The sequence below is a fragment of the Pseudonaja textilis genome, chromosome 1, assembly GCF_049901715.1.
Source record: "Pseudonaja textilis isolate UNSWEBS1 chromosome 1, rPseTex1.2, whole genome shotgun sequence".
Lineage (NCBI taxonomy): Eukaryota > Metazoa > Chordata > Lepidosauria > Squamata > Elapidae > Pseudonaja > Pseudonaja textilis.
The window spans coordinates 247,256,439-247,280,390 of NC_141990.1; the positions used below are offsets into that span (position 1 = coordinate 247,256,439).

Genomic DNA, 23,952 nt, shown 5'->3' on the forward strand with positions numbered 1-23,952 from the left:
AGTCATTAAGATTCAAACCCAAATACTTTTGCACTACAGCTGTTTTGTGTAACCTAACAAAGAGAATGAATATGCCAAATGAAAGTACCGTACAGGTATTCCTCCTAGGATAATGCAGTAGAGGTAAACACTTCTTCAACCCAGATGTGATTACAGATGTTTGCATAAAAATGTCCATGTAATTTTCTTAGTAATACAGAAGTAAGTTCTACCTGCTTACTCAGAGTTGCTCAAACAACAGGAAGTTTATGCAGTTATATTTTCAATTGTGGTAATACAGAATCAAGATCAAGTTGGTTTTCATTTTCAAATTTATCCTTAAATTTGAAATTTAGATATATTAAGCATTATTTTTTATTATCTTTTCCATAATCTGGGCATACTGTAATTGTATTATAAATATTTATATGAATTCTAGTAGATGTGTGTAAACCTTTCATAAAGACTTTTAAAACTTGAGTAAATTAAGTACGGTATAATGCTGTTGAGCTTGGGTGTCTGGGTATGACAGATTTTATTTATTAATTAAATTAACTATTACTACTCTTTTGATTAAAATGTTCACCTTGTTTTAGTACAAATGTGTTGATGTAAACAAAGGACAAACCAACTAAAATATATATTTTAATTGGGTGTCAAAAAAATCAGGCTTGGTTGAATCTTTTTACTATTCTAAAATCTGTTTTTTCCCTCTTTCCCTCTTCAATATAGCACATTTATTTGGATTTGAAATTAGATTCTGTAACTACAGTATACTTAATGGGATTTATTATGTGACTAAAGGAAGGAAATGAAATGTATACAGGTTTTATATTAAAAAAAACCTAGTATATATATTATAAATTAGTATTGTTGTCTTTAATGCATAATTAATTTTGTATATTAATTTTAATATTTTGAGTTGCATTTATTTTTTATATATGAAATATAGTATTTTGTTCTAATAGAGCATATGCATTTTCATTAGGATCAAAGGTTTAACCAAAGTTTGTTTTATCTATAACAAATACGGAAGGCATTGGAGAACTGCATATTTCATTTATGGAAAATGATGAAAAATCAGGTGTCTGAAATTTTGTGGAGTTGCCCAGAAAAGAATTTTAAAAATGGTAAAAAAGAAACTGCTCTTCAGAATAGCATATCTACCTACTTTGTGATGAATTTTTTTTTTTAAAAAGTCCCTATTCACAAAAAAAGAAAAAATGTATTGTTACAATATTCTTAGTTGAATTAAAACAAATATCTTACAATGAAATAAAAGGCCTTTTTAAAACAGAAGTAGTTTGATTTAGTTTTCCATTTTGGAATTTACCACCTGGCACTTAATTTTGCATCATATTGTTTCATTTGTTATTTCTGGAATAAAGATTTATTATAAAGACTCATTTTTTACTACTTCCACATTTTGCATATTTTCAAAAGCTGTGATTGGATGAAAATTCTGATCAGGTTTAAATGTTCTGGAGGCCTTCATTAGTTTGGCAGCAGCTTTAGGTCTTCTTAGCTTTAGGACTAGATGGAAGCTTTGAAGACCTTGCTATCAAAATTGAAATATTTATAGACTTTTGCAACCCCCCCCCCCCAAAGGGATCAATTTTATTATTTCTTAACTCTTGAAGATTCTGTATTTGTCATTCTACTCAAGAAACTTCTCCCAAATTTAAACTCCATTAAGTTTAAATTTTAAATTCCATTGAGAGACTGCATGCACATAATTCTGCAGATTCAAACATTTGTATATGTTCAACTTTGATAATATTTGTTGATTATCTATACTAATTCAAAGCTATAAATGTAGTGCTATAACTTGGAAGCAATAACTTCCTAATAGCATCCACAACAAAGTCCCCTAAGTTAGAACAATAAACCTAGTCCTTTGGAAATCTCAGGTGCTTTTTTCTGCCTTTAGTTGTGCCCCCTTCCCAGATTCATCAAGCAAGCAGAAGAGGGAATTATAAAGATGCTCTTTCTTTTCCTTCCAACCTTTCTCCAGTGATGCAGCTGTCTTTGTGCTTCTTGATTTGTAGTGAAAAATAAATAAACTGCACAGAAAATTGAGGAGGGACGATACAGAGTTTTGGGTGTATTCGTTCTGATGCGAGTCATAGGCATCTGAGGATGCTATGTTGCCAACCCCAGTATCATGACTTAAAAAAGAAAAATTTAAATATGTTTATTGTGTGAATAGTTATGAGAAAAAAGCAAAGATAACCCTGTCTTCTCAGAAAGTATTCAGTTTTTCTTCCCCATCAGTGATAAAGGCTACTGTATGAAGAAACTAATAGCTAAAACCTCATATTCCTTCATTATGCTACATCTCAGGAAACACTCTGGGTATCTTTGCTGGATATATGCCAACCGGTAATATTCTTTAGTTAGAATTAAATATGGAATAGTTTTTCATTTGTTCGGTACGATATCATTTTCCAGGCAGGATACAGGAATCAGAGAGTTGGGCTGACAGAGATAGCAGTGCAGATTTTGACATAATGTGTTATGTTCGAACAATCTGAAAAAAAAAAAAAAAGATTAGTAGGCTGTGGACTTCAATTTAGAATTGGCCAGCAATGCCCCAGCTGCAACAGCTTTTTTATTTTATGATGTGTAATCTGTAAGATCCATAGGGCTCTTTTTTTGTTCCTGTTCTTTCCTTTGGCTTAGTGGTAATTGTTGGTGAATGGAAGCATTATATTAAGGAAATGCTTTACTCAGTTGAATATTTCTTGGGCTCGTCTTGTGTGCTGGAAAATGAACTTTTTATGGTCAAACTATCACTGAGCAAAGGTCTGGTTGAAACCATTTGCTGCAAATACGTCTTGAGCTTCAAAACTCTCATGTTATCATTTATTTACAGAACCAGGCATAATACAGTGTCACCAAAAACCGACATGCAGCAACTTACATTAATGCAAAGGTGGCAGACCTTCACCATAATGTAATTATCCAGGCTTTATGGGTTAATAAAGGTTCCTAGAATTACTTCTTTATTTTCCTTATTGCAAGAAAAACGAGCAGCTTTCTAAAGCCATGCTTCCTACGGACTATTAGCATCTTGTTTGACTTGCTAATTAATCCTTTGGTGCTGTTGGGCTGGCAGCCAGCTTTAAAGTTCTGAGATTCTTTTGCTTTTAACGCTGAATATGCCTGACTTTTCCCTTAGGGTCAGGGAAAGGAAAGTGATACCAATACATCTTTTGTTTTCTACTGGATTTCTTGAAAATCATAATAAGTTGTGGAAATCATTTATTTTGGGCACATCTTAAAAACGAGCACTGCACAGTTCTGTGGGAAACTTGTAAAAATGTTCCTTGTTCATTTCAGCACACATGTTCAGTGGTATATTATAATGAATAACGGCAAATAAAAGTATTTGCAAAGTAGGACAAAGTGATATATAGTGTGGAAAATTGTTGCCTTCCATAAGGAATATTAAAACATGCAAACCCAAAGAATATACAGCCTGCAGGCTTCATACATTTACAGCCTCTCATTAGTTTTTATTACTCTTACTATAACTTTCAAAAAACATTTTTAAAAAGCAGAACAAAACATAACTAAAGATTGAAGGTCCCCCAAAGCAGGAGGTTCACTTGGTCTTGCTTAGGCTGAGCTAAAGCTTGTTCCACAGCTTCCAGGTATTAGGATCCTTCACATATCACTGAGGTGGCCTGGGAAGGAGATGTAAAACTGAGGATTGGGCCCTATAGCCAAGTTACTTTTATCCCATAATTCGCAAAGCAGTTTGAAAACAACTTGTTCTTGTCTTCAGTGTTGCCAACCATGAAGTACAATAAATAGTTTGAGATTACCAGTCAGTAGCCAATGAATATATTCACTCCATCTGATCAGTGAGGGGAAAAGAACCAAGACAACATTCAGTATCCTGTCCCTCAAGTGCTAAAAGAAACAAAAAACTTGTTTATCCCACCATAGGAAAAAAAGGGGAAATACCAGAAATTGCAACAGCCGCCTCCTAAATCCATGTTATGTAATGAGAAATAACCACTCTGAGACACCTACCACCCCCATCATATTACATATTAAGAAATTGATGCACACACACACACACACACACACACAGAGAGAGAGAGAGAGAGAGAGAGAGAGAGTATCTGTAGTAAGTAACATATATCTACAATTCTGCAACCAAATAATTTCCCCAGTATTTTCAGTTCTGTTCTGCCAATGGAAAGGGTAAATAATCATAAACATGCAGAGAGGGTCCAGTAAGTCCAGTCTGTATCTGGGGCTGATCCAGGTCTTTAAAACGTTTTTCAGTCCTTTACTGCTCTTTGCATCTCCCCAGGAAAGCCTAGGTAAAAGAAGTGGGGATTAAATTACTTCTCTAGGGGCATGCATAGAAGTTGGAAGAAGGCTCTGCTCTGTGTGGAGGTCTAAAGTATTTCCATCAGATAGCTATCTAGTTTCCCCTTGAACATGGGATATAAAGAATAGCCCACCTCATTTCTGGTTTCATTGTTGAACTTCTTTTTCTTGTTGGCGGGTTGGTTTCCCTGTACCTTAATAATTCCGAATGTTGAACGCTGGAATGGTACAGCATGAAGAATAGGGAGGTTAATTGACAAAAAGTGCTACACATACTGTATACACAAAGGAACCTTAATCCTAAATCAAGTTTGTACTAAAAATCATATATAGATACACAAATAGATGCTATGTGCTAAAGAAGGCTATTTCATATAAAAATGTTAGCATATGATTCTGCCTTTAAAAAAAGTAACTATAACCCAGTGTTAATATAGAAGTTCGAATCTTTTTATTAGTAGAAGTGGGTGAAAAAAACGTAATTCACAGATTCTTGGATCCAACATTAAACTAAAGAAACCTTGAAGTTAGGTTACTGCAGTTTAAAAAAGAACACAAATTTTAACCCGACAAGTTCTGTATATGAAGATCTATTATTCTTTCTTTTGGGAATAATACTAAATATTACTTTTTAAGACTTTCCCACTGGACTGTCTCATTCTACTGCAATGAAAATAAGATTTTACCTCATCTATAAATTACGTTCTAAATAATTCTCAATATGTACTTTTGGTAAGATAATATATTTGGCATAAAATAGTATTTCCTTCCTTTTCTAGCTTGCTTTGGAAGGAAAGTACCAGTAGATTACAGAATGTCTAGTAACAGGAATGAAAGTTAGAAAGATAAATAAATAGTCATATCTAGGTGTATTTCAATAGTTTTCAGAACTTGTCTGAGTGACTAGAGAAGATGTTGGTGTTCTATAGAACTATTAATAAACAAGTATTTTCATACAACCACCTGTTAAAAACAGTAATGGCAGCCCTTGACGTGAACATGGCAAATTTTCCTGCTGGAGAATGTAAATAAGATACAAATAGGTAGAATGTCTTAAATGACTGAAGTCAGAATTATATTAACTTTCACAATTAAATTTCAGTTCTTATGGTATGGTACTTGAGATTTGCAAAACAATCTTTGTAATTTGTTACTTTAATGAAACACTGTAACCTGAGATTTCAATCAAGGGTTATACAGTTGATTGTTTATTGGTAAGACTGCTTATTCATGACTTTAATTTCAAAAATACATTGATCATATTGCTTGGATATTCATTCTTAATAACTTGTGACATGTAAAATACTGCACTGTAAATTGTTTAAAAGCAATTAAATATATAAAATGTTATCAGACCCAGTCATGGAAATAAATACTGCAAAAAGTTTAAAGGATTTTCTCTTTTGTATGTCAGCCTATTTATTATCATGGAACAAATCCAATTAAAAATATGTATTTTAACATTCATTTCATTTGTTTTATAACAAAAGTAGTTTGTACCAAAATATTTACATAGGAAAAATATGTTGTTGAAGTCAGTATTAGAATATGGGTTCACACCATTTTGTCTATTTAAACATCTTGAGCGCATATGTGCTGATCAAATCAAAGTAAAGATTAGTATCGTTTGTGTTCTCTGCGAGCTAAGAAGCTAATTAAAGCCCTTTTTTTATTTATTTTACATTTTATTTCTGGACTGAGCTGGATCCTGGACCTTGACAGGATATACAAATTAATGGCATGTTATATAGATTTATTTTCTTTTGATGATAGCATATAACATATGTTCAAGCTAATGTAAGAAGCTAGGAGGAAAGAAAGAGCAAAAATAATTTTAAAAGTACCATGTGGGATCAGATCAATGCCCTTTTCCCTCTCTATCTTATGCCATGCCATGTCACTGGGAAGACTACAAACAGTATATGTCCCCAAAGTCTTTGCTCCTCTTGTTTTCCTACTAAAGTGTTATGGTCCATAGGATAGGTGAAGGTCTCTTCTCCTAGAATCCCTTGTTGTTGTTTTTTTTTTAATAAAGTTTTATTTGGGTTTTCACACACAAATTACAAGTAAAACATCTTTTTTGAAAATAGCATGGTCCCCGGGTTGAACTTCTTTATACAGACACAAAACTCAATTTCATGCTCCTTTTTGTATTCTATTCCATATCTGATACTATTTTACATTTTCTATATAGTTTTTCCCCTCTTTTAATTTTCTCAAATTTATTTTGATTATCTTATCTCAGTTCAAATCATTATATTTATACTTTTGTCTGTTCTGTTTCAATTTCATATTATCTTTTCTCATTAAACAAATTTTCTGGAGTATGACACCTTTATATCTTTTAATTACATCCATTCAACTCTTATTTAAACTTCAATATATACCTTAACTTTATGACCTTCAATATAATACATAATACATAACTTCCAATCGAATTCTGCTTGGTATATTCTTATAATACACACTATATTGTTTTTTTTAAAAAAGAAAGATTGTAAATATACATAATTATAAACCCTCATTCCATTCCGGTTTAGTTCTATCATTAATAATCATTAAAATCTTAACATCTTTAACACTTCTTTTCAATTAAATATCATACTTCCTTAAAAACACATATAATCTCCATAATTAATTTTTCCCTTATTTCTTTTCACATATGTTTTATAAATCATTAAATATACCTTTTGTTACATTTATTTATTGACAAGCATTCCACTGAATTACGATAGCTATTTTATCAGACATTTTAATCATACATTATTTCATATTTTCTAAAATTATTTCTATTTCTAATATAACAATACTATCTTATGTATCTTTGCAGAATCCCTTTTTCCATTAAATTTTCACCTATTATCTCTAAATAGGCCCTGTTTCTCTATATTTTGCTTCTGTCCTTTTAACTTCTTTTCCTTTCTTTCTTCCCTCTCATCTTTTCCCTCCCCTTTTTACCCCCATGTCTCTCTAGTTCTAATTCTCTCTTCTGCATTTCCCTCTTCTGTTGCTTTCTGATTTTATACTTATTTTTCACTCTATTTTTGGGGGGAGTTGTTTTTCCCAATCTTAAACTTTCCATTCTCTTTCCCCCCTTTCCTTCCCCCCCCCCCCATCTAAGATTACTTGTTCATGGCTTCTTCTTTGTCCCAGTCTTCTTGTTTCTTGTTGTTTCTCATAATTCCAAATTTTCATTTCTAAAAACTGAAATACGAAGCCAAAAGAACCTCTCCCTTCTTGTGCATCTTCTTTGTACTTTTTAAGTTCCATTTTCAGTTCTTCTAAAAGTGGAGTCATTTTAAACAGTTTTAAATAACCACCCAATTGATTTTAGTCATTCAAAACAATAACCAAGAATCCAGAAATCATCAAATAATCCAGATAGTCCCGAGTTATATCTTCTTATTTCTTTTTCGACTTTCTCTTCCTGGGGTTTTTGCTGCGATATTTCAGTTAGAATGTATCAAGGAAGTCTTGAGATTCCTTGAGACAAGGAAGTCTTTTGGAAGTCTTGTTGAGATTTTGCCGTAAGTTCTTTTTTAATTCCAGGCAGTGTCCTCCCTTCCAGATCCTACCCTTTTATTCTTTTTCTTTCCTTTCCTGTTTTCAAAAGCTTTTAATTATCCAGAAATCTTTATTATCCCTTTGACTTTTTATTTTCAGCATTAAATGCCTATTGATGTCAAAGTGGATTTTTTTTTTCCAATTTCTTGCTTAAGTCTCTTAGCTGTCAGTATAGGAAAAGGAGAAAACCAAATCTTTCCCCTTTTCTCTCTCCTTTACAGCTTAAAAATCATCTTAGGGAACAGTGTTATTATTTTTTAACAGTTTCAATTCTAGGGTAGCTTATTTCTTGCTTTTGCTGTTTGACCCGGTCAACCAAAACTTTCTCTTCTTATCTTCCTCCTGCACATTCTTTTCCAGTCGAATTCTTTGTGGTGGCCATTTCTGACCACTGCTGCAACCGCCTTCGGGAAAGGGAGTAATGGCCAGCTGGGGAGGAGAGATGTGGCTCTCCTCAACCCTGCTGGCAGTCTCCCCCCTCTTCACCACCTCTACGGGGTGGCTTAGTGCTGAAACCAGCCAGCTCGGGGTGCACCAGCGGTGAGCATGGATTGAAGCCTCGCAGAGATGAGGTTTCGGTCTGTCGCTGAAGAAGCACAAACTGGAAGTCCCACCAGAATCCCTTGGTTTTTGTAACCTTACTCTGCAAGTGTGGATTTGCATTTTGCACATTCACAAAGAGCTGATACCGTGTTAAATTATACAGCCATTAAGACAAGTCCAGTTGTCCATAGTCATCTTAATTAATTTGTCAGATCCCCTTTTAAAGTCTCTGAATTTGAGGCTATTGCCACTTCTTGAGGAAGCAAAACTTAACTATGTTGTATGTTATATTGGTTTGAATAAAGGTAGGAAAATGAAAATTCATTAAGTTCACATGAAGTAATGTGGTTGTTCTCTCACTTATTTACACATAAATGCAGTTCAAATATTAGGCATTGTAAAGATGTCTTTAAAAATGATTTATCAAATATTTCATATTAATTTCATTATCTTACAAGTTCATATTAGGTGAAATTCTCAATGTTCTATCTCTGCACAGCCAAAAACCTCTTTTGAAGAATCCTCATTCATTCATAATTTTGAATGTACATGGGGACACTTCTTTTCTATTCACATATTCTGTTCACAGGATGTTTGATGCATTAATCAGAACAAGAAAATATTCATGTTACACATGTTGGACATCCAGAGCAGATCCACTGTAAAATAGTGTGACACGTTGTGCAATAGCATGAATTTATAGAGCATAGGTTATTTATTTATTTATTTAAATTTAATATTTGTTTATGAATCTCTTCTGCATGTTGTTTAAATTCCCATTAAAAATATCAATATTTTGAATATAAATGTAAGAAATCTTTTCGTGGAAAAATGTTGTGGATTAAAGAAAAAGAAGAGATTTTGAAGGTCAGACATTAGAGACAACCAAACAGAACTAAAAATTATAATTAATGGAGAAGAAACCCACTAATACAGAATAGAGAAGAATATTTTAACTTTGGAAGAAGTCAAAGAAATTTGGGGACAATACAGTCAGAAATTTCTTTTAAGACCTCTGCTACCATAACTATGGGTTTAAAGAGGAGATAAAAGACAATACAACTGAAAACCAGGCCGTTTTGGATGTGGAAGTTTGAAGTTCACAAGTGATATAGAAAGAGATGTTACATTGGATTTGCAAGTGAAACTGACTGAAGTCTTAAAAACCAAAATGGATATACAAGTAATAAATCAGAATTTAGGTGACTTGAACATGTTTTAGTCTCATGAAGGAGTTCCTGAGAAAAGACAAAGATGAAATGAAATCAACTTTTGGAATACTTCACTATTTAAAGGAAATAAGCATGAAGATTTTTAAAAGCACCTAATGTACTTTTAAAGTCAAGTTATTTGATCAAGTTTAAAATATACATATGATGTTCTTTCTAGTAGCTCTTAATGGGCTTTTCTTGTCTGGTACTGAATGATGAGGCTTTAAAATTTGTTTATAGATATGGGAAGAAGAAATTTTTTCAGAGAAATCAATAAGCTATGCCCATGACGGTGAACCTATGGCACATGTGCTGGAAGTAGCATACAGAACCACTTCTGCCAGCATGCAAGAGGTCACCTGGAAGAGCCCAACTGTGCAGTGCGAGTGGGGGAGTCTGATGCACATGCGCATGGTCTGCCCCAACTGGGTTCCCCAAGAGCAAACACAGACAAAGGCAGAAGCCCCCACTTTTAAAGGTTTAATAACAAATTCTGTTCTGAAGGCTGCTTTCCACTAAAGAGCCTTGCCAAATTGTTTGTCAAGGCTGCCAAAAATCCAGAGATAAGAATTAATTTACAAAATTCTCAAAACACGAACTAAGATGTCCACCAGTTGAGTTTAAGAGCTTCTTTGCTTTCTGCAAAGAACACTTTCAAACCTGGCTTTTATCCTCTTGAGGGAGGGGCCATTACCTTGCAGCCTTACTCCTGAGTTGCCTGTGCTGCTGTAATTGATCTTTCCACCGAGTAATCCTTCGTGCACGTGCATTTGGCACAGGCTCCTCGGGAACGTCCTTGTCACTGCTGCCACCCCCCACAATCTCTGAAGGCAGCAGTCTACTCCCTGATGGCCCTGGCCCCTCATCAGAGTCATCGCTCTCCTCAGCTATCTGCACCTGCTGCAGGCTAACCACAACAGTGCAGAGGGCATGGAGGGGCCCTACGTGCATTGCCTTCTGAGTGCTGGCATGTGAGCGCGCGCACGTGAGCACAATTTTCGGCACAGGAGCCCAAAAAGGTTAGCCACCACTGAGCTATGCTGTTAAAGAATAACCAAGTTGGCTTATTTGATTCAGGTTAAAATATAGATGTTATTTCTGGTGTGTATTAAACTTGTGAAAGGACTTTCTAAGAGAAGACAAAGAGAAAATGATAAAATTAATTTGTAAGACACTATTTGAAGTGAATAAAGATAAAATTCTTAACATGTTGTTTCTGGCAGATTCGAATGCATTTTTCTTGATTGGTTCAAATGATGAAGCTTTAAAGATTTGGTTATAGATAAGAGATAAGGAAAAAAATCATTGTGTGTTTAGAGAAAATAAGTTACTATGTTAAAAGTAAAATAATATAGAATTGGTTTGTTGTAAATTGTAGCTCTTAATGGACTTGTTGATTAGGACTGAATGGCAAAGCTTTATAATGCGAGGCTTTATAACTCATAGATAAGGGAAATTATCAGAAAAGCAGACCTTTGTTTGAAATGTTAGAAAAGATGGTAAGTTACAGAAACTATTTCTTTTAATGAAGGGGAAGGTCATTTCTTTATATTTTTTTTCTTAGTTTAGTTAGTTTCTTATTTTCATATTTTATTAATTTTTTTAAAAAAGGACAAAAAAATAAAAGTTTAAATCTTGGTCCTCCGCTGTTTATGTGCTATGATATTCACAGGGAACTCCTTAATTTGGCTTCTGTGGAAGGCAATTTGGCCCATATATGTGCTTCCCCTTATGAACTAAACAGAAAACATTTGTGAACAAGGAATATTTGGGATGTGTACAATCTCCTCTCCCACATCCCCTTGGTTTTAATTAGTGGGAAGAACAGTTTATTGCTAATGTATTCCTGCTTTGAGAAGAATAATTCCTCCGAAGTAGTTATTTCAACAGAAGATGACAAAACTTTTCCATTGACGCAAATTGTAGCATATTTAATAACACTTTAAATTTCAGACACCATTACTATTAATGATACTAGTAATACCAGAACCACCAGGGTAACATTGCAATACAGTATATCAATTGTCATCTGCAAGTAGTGCATTTCCATTGCATAGAATAATTGCTGTGCAAAAGATAATGCTTTTTAGGCAACTTTCCTTGGTTCTAGTTTTTATATGTAATTGATTTTATATTTATATTTTTATTGTTTGTAGGCTGCCCAGGGTCACCTTATTGGGGAGATAGGCAATATATAAATTAAATAATATAATACAATGTGATGTAATGTAATGTAATATGATATTATATTCACTGTTATTTTGTGGCATTATTATGTTTTGGCAGTCTTGGTAGCAGAGAGTATTGGCATGGTTTGCTATGATGGAAGGACTTGATAGATGTTTTCACCAGAATTGTTGAAGACCAATACAGAGTTGGGTGTTATTGGATGTTGGAGGAGAAAAGTGAAAACATCAAAAACTGAAGGCAGAAATTATATTTGATAATATGGAAAGACGGGAGATGTTGGACAGAAGTTATTGGACAGCAGTGGCTTTGGCAGCTCCAAATAAGGAAGAAGTCAAATGTGGCTTATATTGGCCAAACAGTTTATTTAACTCCCATGGACCTAAAATGAAAGAAGGGGAGATTAGTGTTAGATTTGTGCTTAGACAATATGCAGTAGAAGTTATATGGGATTGTAATAGTGATTTGACCTGAAGTCTTGCATCAGAAGCTTGCATATAGTATGGTGTCTGATGGTGAAGACTCTGAAAGATATGAAACATTTATTCCCCCACTTCCCCTGGGGTAATATTAACAATAAGGAGTGATTTCTCTTATCTTTGCTGTGGGAGCATAATGGAAGTGAGTCCTCAGGAGCATGGTGGTTTAATGGTGGATATGTTAATTGAAAATATGTACTGTATAAGTATCCAGATGGTAACTAGACAAAATGTTGCCTCTTGATTGTCATGTTATATTGAAGGAAGTTATTCAGAAAACAATTGTTGCCCCCTCCCCTTGAGTGTTCATAGTGTGGTGGGTTTTGATGATGCATAGGGAAGGAGGTTGAGTAAACTGATGGATGATACTAGTTATGAATGTCTATATGAAGTACATTGGATGTGAATTGTAAACTGCATTTAGTACAAAATGCAGCAACCATGCTGCTCACAAATGAAATACTATAATATAATATTTTGAGGGGATGGGGTTGCAGCATTAATTTCTGAATCCATTTGAAAGGACTAGTTTATAAAGCCTTTTATGGCTTGCCCTCAGAGTTCCTTAGGAACCATCTGCTCTGCTGTTCTATGTTTGTATCTAGAGATGATCTTTAGCAGGTCTTCTCCTGAGATCAAAAGAAATGAACTAAGAACAGGGATCTTTTTATGTGTGATAGCCTAAAGATTGTGAATGATCTTGCACCCAGAAGTTTACTTGTCTCTTTCTTAATTGGCTTTTTGAAATGGTTTTAAGATGATACCATTTGACTAATACTTTGGATGATGATGTGACTTGGACTGGTTTTTTTTTAATTCTTTGCAATGTTTATTCTTTTTTGTTAGGCAGGGCTGGTTTGTTGTTTCTATCTCACATTGTAACCAATTATGTTTGTAAATAAGGTCACCATGTTGTTCCTCTGTTACTGGCCACTGCTATGTTATGTTCATTGATGATGGGATTTCTTTTGGGATTATTTTATGATGCTTGCAAATTAAAATTCCAGAGATTTTGGAATTAATTAGGTTAGACATATATATAAAACAAACAAATATATCCATCTATAAATTTATTTATATTTGCTATATATTCATCAACAAAATTGTTCTACCTTCAGTAATGGCACTGCTTGGATTATTGACTTGCACACTGTGGTCATCAACTAGGCACTTTTTCTGGGCTTACAACAAATACATTTGGGATTGATGGTCAGTTATGCTTTCTCTGTGCCAATGCTCATTATTGAATAAACAGCTATTAGACTGAATAGGAAGTGATTCAAAACATTTTTTATTTAACCTTGTTTTTTAAAGTTACTCCTTATGTTTTCCATATTTCATATTTTATGGTATGTTTATAACCTGTTCAGAGTTATTAATGGTTAACATATGAAATCAGTGAGAGACTATTCCATTGTCCCATTTCAAATCTAAAAGTCACCATTCTTCAGCAAAAGTACTTCAAAGGAGAATCAGCAGAAATGTGACAAAACAGAATTTATCATCTGTATCTGTAAGCCCAATTCTTTAATTTAGCCAAATAAGCTGAAATAAACATTTAAGAAACACTTAAATGAACACTTGAGTGAAGTGTTTCTTCATCTGAAGATCATCATCTGCATCTGAGGAAACATTTACATTTTGCTTAAAAAGTATCTTCAGTCAATCTGCTGGGCCTCCTTATGCTGTAAGAACTTTTGTTGTGTATTACAATCCTGAAATTGCTGATTACAAAGGAAACTACCAGTGCTTCTAATAGCTAAGCATTTTTTTTATTGCAAACCATATTGCATAGGAAAGAGCGGCCAAAAATTCATCCATGACCCAAACAATGTATTTCTTTTATAGTAAGCTAGATCAGGAAACAGCCAAGAAATTCACTATCCATTGTAAGGGCATAATAACAGAATCTTGAAAGCCTGACAGAGTTACTCCGCCCCTAAGAATTCTCTGATATAAGAAAATAAAGGATGATAAATGAGTTTCACACCCCTTCCTCATTTGCAGGCCTGTTTACCTAACCACTCCTGCACTTTTTCAAGACTAGCTCTCTATTCCTTTACACTGACATATATTCTCATATATTTTCCTCCAAAATATTGACCTATTTAAAATTGTTCCATTTCCTTTAATTAAGTGCCTTTATTTGCATAACACCATTTCTATTTATTTGAATACCGTGATCAGAAATTAATTGATGTCTGCAACATTTGCAAAAGTGGAAATTATTATTGGTCTGTCTAGTCCCACCCAACAGTGGTACAACTGGACTCTTGTAGTCAGCTGAAGTTAATTTATTTTCCTTTCTTGTGGAAACATCCACTTACCTTGTCAAGGTTTTCCCCCACAGGGAATTCTCTTTCCACTGCAGGAAAGACTGGAAAATTGCATTGGGAGACTAATATAGTCAATTGTTACACTAGAGAAAAAAATAATTGTGAATGAAAATCAAAATTTGACCTCATTGGCCAACATCGAGCCCTGTTTAAAAGCCGGACTATCAGTTTATCTCTACAGGATTTAAAATATGAAACATCTTTAAAATAGGCATACCTCACCTTGTGAATGTCAGGATCCTTGGTTTCAGTCTAAACTACTATGAATCTTCTAGCATTGGACTGACTGTAAGATTCTCTTTCTGTAATAAAAGTGAATCCTAAATTACTTCTATTGGAAAGGGAAAGTTTATAATTTTGAAGTAAGTTGATAAATTGGATAGTGTTTTATTCATTTGATTTTTTTAAAAAAATATTATGACAGGCAACACAATAGAAAATGCTTGTAAGATTATCAAGGAGTCATTGAGGATTGAAAGTTGCAGCCTTACTCATGTTAACATATATATAAACTACATTATATATACTCAAGTATGGAATTAAACATAAATTGATGCACGGATTAAAGACATATTTAACACAATTGAAAATATATTGATGGAATCTTTTTATCAACTTTATAATTGTTTAGAAAACCCATAATAAAAAGAAATAAAATTATATCATAATTTTTGGAATAAAATAATTTATCATTTATGTAATATGCTTCTTATTGTTTAACAAAATAAAAAAGGGTATTAATCACAAACAGTTACATTAGAATAATGTTATGGTTGAGACATAAATTATGGAGAACTAATTCCATTGCTAATTGCTATTGGAGCTTTAAATTAGCCCTGGTGGGGCAGTGGATTTCATGTCTCCTGTTCCAGGTGGTGATACCAACGTACGCTTATCTCAAATGAATCTGCCGTTGGGCAGGTATGTATGCTATTGTAAGCCAATAGTTTGAGAATAACATAGTCTGGCATTGAGGACTCTGATGGAGATCAGCATATGCCTATGCTCAAGCAGGCCTTTTAGAAGGAGTAGGCAGGGGTTCCCTGCTTTCGTGGGTTTATGGCTCAACCTTGGCATTATTGTAACGTAGTTTTTTGTGTTTAATGTTTCTTAGACTTGGTTTTCCATTGCCAGCATGGAAGGAACCCTAATGCATGAGTTTCAGAGGAGAAAGTAGCAGTTCTGAACCTGGTGTGTGGCTCGATCAGCAAGCGTGAGTATTAACGCTAGAGCTGTCAGGCCTTGTGAAAATTAATGAAGCCTGACGGTTACCCAGTGAAAGGTCAGAGCCAGAGCTTGCTCTTACGTAACATTTGTATTTTGTTGTGTCTAACAACAGTTTGAACAAAGGAGAGCTTTTATGCGTGAGTCTTAGATTTATCACAGGACTCCATAGGTCTTGGCCTTTTCTTTTCCTTGTGTTGTAGCTTGATGTTTTCCTTGCATAAAGCCAAAGTATTTAGTTGTTTGCTTTTTACGCCCACCTTGATTGATTTTTCCCATGCTTCTTAACTGTCCTTCTAGTCTCTGTCCAACTCAGTTACTTTTGAAACAGACAGCAGTATTAATGATGTAATGATGATGAAAGTTTTGTCAATGAATTTTGAGAAAGCCTGATGTTAGGCCCTCTTTGTGTGTGTGTGTGTGTGTGCGCGCGCACACACACACACATGCGTTTGTGTGTGTGTGTGTGTGTGTATGTGTGACAGAGAGAGAGAGAAAGCAGGGGGAGAGGGAGAGGGAGAGATTAGGGCCATCATACTGTTGCATTATATTTTTCAGTTTGAGATTATATGTATATGTCAATTACATTTGGCTAATTTGGAGAATATATTGATCATTTCATTCAGGCAGTAGTGCTTCAAAAGTGTTTCTTGCTTTGCCTTAGAGTCCTTGGTTATATTTACCAAGAAGTCTATTCAAGTCAAGCATGTTGGGGGCAAAAAGAAGCTTAAACACACCATAGGAATTGGATTAAAGAAAATAAATGTTCCATTCTGAACAATCATTCTGACTTCTATGTTTTGAGTATGTTGGGGATAACACTGGAGGGAGCAGTTAAATTACAGAAAAGTAAGATCACTGAAATGAATGGGAAAGATGTTTAGTTAATCCTTAGGCATGTCAAAACATCTGTTTGTGAAAGATTATCTTCCCATTGCTTTTTTGCTTGATCTCTGGTCTTAACCAAGTTATTTCACCTTTTTCCTCTTTTCTCATCTCCAAATAATCAATCTTGCAAGTTTTTGAAAAATCTTCAGCCCAATATTCTGCATTATGCATTTATCTATACTTGCATAGAAGTTCATTTTTCTGCAGAAATAGAAGCAACCTGGAATTTATTTGTGCAAAATCAGACAACATGATTGAAATGTTTTGCTGCATAGTGGTCCTTGATTAAGCATATCACCCAACCAGTTTATATTTAGTTCAGACTGAACAGTGGGGATATCCTGTCCTCACTATTTTTATAACATTCTTAATAGGACTTTGTATAAGATACTGTAAAGTCAAAAACATAGGCCAGTCCTTAACAAAATATAGTCTAAATAGTAATTCTTTCTTCATCATTAAAACAACAATATTATTTGCAGTTATAGGCTCCATTCCTTAGGATATTTGGGTTACAATTCAATTTTGTACAATAATTTTGTACACTTTACTCTAATGATAACTTCACTTTTAGCCCATTTTTGACTTGTATAGTTTCAGCTGACTGGGATCATTCTTGAATTTTGGAACATAAAATTAAAGTGTTATATAATGTATACAAGCAACAACCAAGTATTTTAAGGCATTTCATACCCAATTTGAAATCAAATAACATTTCTGTTAAACTGTAAGTATATTTGGTTAATACAATTAAAATCAAAAGGAGGGAGAAAACTATAACAATAAACAGTATATTGAATAGTGTCAACTGTATATCAAATGAAACTGTATGTCAAATGAAAATACAAATTCAAATTTGGATTGTGGCCCAATTCCATGTATAGAATTGTAGTCCACGAATGGTTTCCAATAAGATTGAATTGTACATTAGATTTTCTTTTCAAATATGAAGTTATTCTAAACATCAAAACATATTGTCCCAAAGGTGCTTTTTCAAGAGGTAATTGGACTTTCTGTTTTCTTTGAAGACATTTCACTTCTCATCCAAGAAGCTACTCAGAGCTGAAGAAGCTTCTTTGGATGAGAAGCAAAATGTTTTCAAAGAAAAACCAGAGAGTCCAGTTGCCTCTTGAAAAAGCACCTTTGGGACAACCATGACCTGGATTATTGAGAATCTCCATGGAACTTTACTTAATAGTTGTCATTATAGCTTTCCTGCCCCCTCATAATTTTAAGACTTCTGGCATTTTCTCCTTTATATTCTCTATAATGAATGAATGAATTCTTTATTGGCCAAGTGTGATTAGACACACAAGGAATTTGTCTTGGTGCATATGCTCTCAGTGTACATACAAAGAAAAGATAAATTCGTCAAGAATCATAAGGTAGAGCACTTAATATAGTCATAGGGTACAAATAAACAATCAAATTATAGCAATCAATCATAAGCCAAGACTTAACAGGTTAATCTAAAGCATTAACACTACCATATTAATTAATCTGGCATAATGTATTATTTTTGATTTTGATAATTGTTGTGTGCCATCAGGTTGGTATGTAATAGTAATAGAAAGTGCTTTCTTTCCTAATAAACTTCAGTTGAACCTTTTTCAAACTGATTTCCTTGAGATGTAGATTTCAAACTTTAGTCAGGGAATTGAAAAACCCAATATATCTGGAGACACCAGATTGGAAAGGTAAGTCTGAAGCATTAATGAGTACAGCAAGGACTGAGTTCCAGTCTGTTGTGTTTCAATGGAATGCTGTGGGAAGTTTTTCAAAGATGGTAGAACATAGAACATACAACTTGGTGGAGTAGGGCAAAGAATATTGAGTACAGCCATAACAAAAACTACATTTGATTTTTTAAAATTTAAATTTGGAGCTTAATGTAATCAGTTGTATATAATTAATGTGATTAAACCCTACATATGTATCAATGTTCCTGTTTTGCTAGGCAAGTGAGTTTCGGAGGACTCTTAGAAAGTGCTTGTGATTCTGGAGTTGAGGTTGCATACTTCTGGATAAAAAGATGAACTATTCCATAAATTCTTCTTTAATTCATCAAACCTCCAAATAATGTTAACAATATGCCTTTCTTTCTTGTGATTTTCCTTGACTAAAATCTGTTCAGTGTGAGTTTAAACATGAAATCTGTGTTTGGTTTGGGACAGCAGTTTCTTAAAATACATAATTGCTCTGTTTCTGTATTGTTTCAGGAAACTTGCCATATGATTACAAAATAGTGATTGCTGGGAATCATGAACTAACATTTGATAAGGAATTCATGGCAGACCTTGTAAAACAGGATTACTACCGCTTTCCTTCTGTATCCAAATTGAAACCAGAGGACTTTGACAATGTTCAGTCACTTTTGACAAACAGTATTTACTTGCAAGATTCTGAGGTAACCGTCAAAGGATTCCGAATATATGGTGCCCCTTGGTAAGTCTAAAGTTTCCTTTATGTGATATATATGTAATTAGTTCTACAATCTGTGAAATTCTTATCTTAACATAGTATGTAAGTTCTTCTGAATAAGGAAAGTAATAGATACTCCATAAAATCTTGTATGTTTGTTAGAAAACTAAGGCTATAAGCATATTCTGGAATACTCTGTTATTTTGAATTGAATTGAATTGAATTCTTTATTGTCATTGTATGTATATACATAGTATACATGCAATGAAATTCATGTAACACCCAGAGACCAGACTCAACATGCACACACACATGACAATCCTCAAACATCTCTCCACCCGCCAAAATACCCTGCCTCCTAAAAATACACAAGCATCCATACAACAAACCAAGTAATACTGTCCACTGGTGATGGTCCTTAAGTTCATTGTTAAGTGCAATTATAGCTCTGGGATAAAAAGTATTCAGAAAATGTGTGGTCCGAGTTTTAATTGTTCTGTATCTTTTGCCAGAAGGCAACAGTTCATAAAGATTGTAAACAGAATAGGAAGAGTCTCTGAGAACGTTGCATAATAAATTTGAAATTCAAAACTCCTGATTTTATTTAATAGCTGTATTCTAGAAGTGTAACAGATTTTTAATGTGTGTTTTTAAATGATGCAAAGTAGTTTAATCATAACATGCTAAAAAGGTGTGTGTGTGTGTGTGTGTGTGTGTGTATGTATATATGTATGTATTTGAGAGCTATAATAAAAAACCCATAACTTTCTTATGTCAGAGAGCAGAGATTGAGTAAATAGATAAAACTGCACAAATAGCGTCCAATTAAGTTTGATGCTCTTTCCTTTAGTGTGTCAGCTTTCATATGAAAACTAAACTGAGCTCATCTGATTAGTATGATCTGTTCACTGCAAGGAAGAAAAAAGTGTTCTTTGAAATACACTTAATGGTGGTTATTGTAAATCTGCTTGTTCTCACAGCTCTTTAGTCAGTTAATTAGATATTGCACATAGTTAAGATTTCATATGTCCCCAACTATGCCTCTACTAAGCATGGCAGGGTTCCTCTTCATTTAACTCCTTATGCACTTAATAGAAAATACTTAAATTGAATGTTTACTTCAAGGAATTATGACAGTCGGTTACTTTTCAAGTTATTTAAAAACTGCAATTATGATTTCCTTCTTTATGTTTGTATTATATTGGGTAATTGAAGAAAGAAATTCTACTTTTTATACTTCCAGTCTATTTGAAAAACAGAAAGGATGCTTTATGTATGCATGTACATGAATAATCACATACCTACGTATATGCATAGCCAAACCAGGATGAGAAAAAAAGAGAATGTTATTTTGACATAATGCTTAATTGTCTTGTGCCAAAACCTTTCTGCATGACTTGGATTTTAGATTACCTTCCTGATGTCTTGCAAATAACCTAAATGTAATGGGACCTTTAAAACATATTCATGGCCACCCTAGTTAAAAAAGGTTTCAATCTTTAACCACAAAAAAGAATGGAAGAGAACAATTTACCTTACTTCAGGGATCAGCAATCTGATCTCTTCCAGTTGATTTGGACTTCAACTCCCATCAACTGCATAGTCAATTTTAAAGGATGATGGGAGTTAATGTTGCCAGAATGGTGCGGTGGCCTAGAGGTGGAGCTTTCGCCTCACAATCAGGAGGCTGTGAATTTGATCCTAGGTAGAGGTAGATGTTTCTCTCTCTGGGTACATTGAGATTATAACTCCTGAATATAACTCAGCATTGGGGACAGGAAGGGCATCCGGCCAGTAAACACTGAGCTCCATTCAGTTGCCCAGACTCCACCCCACAAGGGTTTATGGGGTCATTAAAAGACGATGATGATGGGAGTTAATACTCCCAACATTTGAGAAGTTGCTTTATTCTCATTTCTCCTTAAAGATCTGTTCCCCGAACAGAGTGAGGGTTCAACAAAGGGAAGGTTCACTCCTGTCTTATGTATTGGTTTTATTGTTAAAAGTCTAATTCAGTTGTAACTTTGTAGGGGGAAAATGAAACCAGAACTTTCCAAAATGTTTCCTTCCTCTTTTGTCTATTTTTCCTTTTAGTCAGCAGAAGCAATTCAAACTTTTCATTTAAATGAGTGAGTTGTATGTTGGAGAATTACCTCCAAATAAAGTAACAAACCTAAAAGTGTTGAAAATTATGCTGCTAATATCCTGTATGCAATGTGTGTATATCCAAAGTGAAGTTACAGTTATCTACATTATATTTTTATCTTCATTTCAGAGAGTCCAGGGGAGATATAGATTGGCAGCATTCACTTTGTCATAGGCTTGTATCCTGTTTTTATGGATATTAGTAATAGCCAGTAGTCTGTAGCCAAGTCCTGTATCAGAACTAAGAGCTTTTGTCATCTACTTGCCTATTGACAGGGTATGGTCATGTAGAAAGCAGTGGGAAATGAAATTGGAATAATTGGGATTTCTTCCAGAAGTTGTTATAAAAATGTAGTGATTCACTTAACTGTGGCAGGAAAAGTCATAAAAAGGGAGAAACACATTAACAAATTTTCGGCTGTAACTTGAGGACTACCTGTACTTACAATTCACTGTTATAATCTATCGTATAGTAACTTCGGTACATTTAGCTGCAGCTAGAAAAGCTGTTGGTAGTGAAAGCATTAAATGAAGGTGTCAACAAGTGGTAGACCAGAAGTAAATTGGAAGTAAATTCCAATTAAATTTGTAACTTTGTTTAAAGTGTGAGTCAAGTACTTCTATTATTTTCATTTTAATATGGACATTCTTCTTCTTTGTGCCTATATATTTCTCACTTCTCAGGTTTTATATAGTATAGTATATAATAGTATAGTAATTAAGAAATGCATTCTTCATCTTGTAGTCTTAGATTTGTTGAATTATAACTTCTAAATTGGATTAAGGTTGAAGAGATCGAGTTGCAAACTTGCCATGCAGTTCATGTTAAGCCAATCTTTAAGCCCAGACTCCTTCACCAAGAAGAAATAAATACTCTGCATTTAATTCCTAAGGCAAGAAGTGTAGGGATATTCATTAAACTCAGTTATACACCATTACATTGCAAAAAAGATTCAGCATAAAACCCAATATGAATAAATATATATATATCTAAAGAAAGTGAGCAGAACAAACAAATTTGTACATGATAAAATTCCACAAAGAGATGTGGAATCCTGTATCAAATTAATTTGTAATAAATATAATTAAAAATGCCAACAGAAGGAATTTAGGAATAATTTATATTCCATTCAGCCAGTTAGCAGGATCATTTTCCTGGTGAAAAGCACAGGTATCTGCTATAATCTGGAATGGTAGTTTAAAAAATGTGAAAATATTCCTCTTGAGTCAAATCCCAATCTTCTAGCCTTGCAGAGAAATATTATTTGTAAGTACCGTGTTTCCCTAAAAATAAGACCCAACCAGAAAATAACCCCTACCTTGATTTTTCATATGGCTCGCAATATAAGACCTAGCCCCAAAATAAGCCCCAGTGAAGATTGTCATCAGCCCGGGGGTGGGGAACACAAGAGGTGGCGAGCATGCGAGGGGAGACAGTGTACAGCAGTTCAGGTGTGTCTTAGTGTTGTAACTACTGCCCGCCCCCAAGCAGATGAATCCATTGAGTGGAGCCATGTCTCAATGGGAAGTTTCAAAGTTAAGTACATGGAATAGGAATAAGAATGGAAACTGCCATATACACTTGACTCTTTGGTTTCTGTTTTTCCCCCCAGTGTGTCTCTTTTTCTGGGAGCTATATGGAATTTTTACTGTAGATTCCCTCCCTGAATTTCCTGATGGATGGCATTAGTTTCATTAGGAATGATGTTGGTGTTGCTGAAAGAATATCTTTTTGTTTTACCATAAAAATAAAGTCTAAACTTCTGTGATTCTACACATGGTGTTTTACAATGTGTACTATTTGGTATTATTTGTACTCCTTGGTACAAATACACTTGAGCCATTTAAAGATAATGAAATATCAGCATATCTTTTTTTTAGTTAATAAAAAAAACATTGTAGGCTAAGTGGCCAAAATGAAATGGTTCCATTTTACAGAGGTGTAAAGGTGGAGACACACACCTGCCACTCATTCAAATGGAGTGCTCACTTGTGCAAGCGGGAATGTGCATGCATGCTTTGCCTGTCACTTCCACGGCTCGGTTCCAAAAGGTTCAAGGCCCTGATTTAGACAATGTATATTATTTTATTTATTAATCAAATGTATACATTGCCCATCTCACTACCTGATTCTGGCAGTTTACAAGTAGAAAAATCCCATAAAATCGTGACAAAAATAGAGTTGAAAAGATGGAGAGAATGCCCTCAAGCCACCAAACTCCCCTGTGGTTGCATACCATTGTGGGATTTCCATGCTAGTTACAAAGCCAAGTCTTAATGCTCTCCTAAAAGTGGGCCAACCTCATCTCAGGGGGCAATATATTCCAAAAAGCAGGGGTAATGGCAGAGAAGTTTCTTCTCCCGCCCCCGCCCCACAATCATAATTCTTTAGCCAACAGACTTCTTAACGTGTCCTTTCTGCCTGACTGGACATGTTTTTTTAATCAGTATTTATTATCAACATCATCATTATTAACTTGAGAGTCAGTTTGATGTAGTGGTTATGGCATCAGGTTAGAATAACAGAGTAACAGAATTGGAAAGGACTTTGTAGGACTTCTAGTCTAACCTTCTGCTCAAGCTGGAAGCCCTACACCATTTCAGACAAATGCTTGTCCATTCTCTTCT

At 34.3% G+C, this 23,952-nt stretch overlaps 1 protein-coding gene across 3 annotated transcripts in view; it reads left to right on the top strand.

Annotated features, from left to right (window-relative positions):
• The window catches only part of MPPED2 (metallophosphoesterase domain containing 2), a 154,604-nt gene that overhangs the window by 59,828 nt on the left and 70,824 nt on the right, over nt 1-23,952 (top strand). For all 3 annotated transcript variants that reach the window (XM_026706120.2, XM_026706127.2, XM_026706136.2), the window contains exon 4: nt 18,978-19,203. In XM_026706120.2, the coding sequence (XP_026561905.1) occupies nt 18,978-19,203 (226 nt within the window). The remainder of the gene's footprint in view (nt 1-18,977; nt 19,204-23,952) is intronic.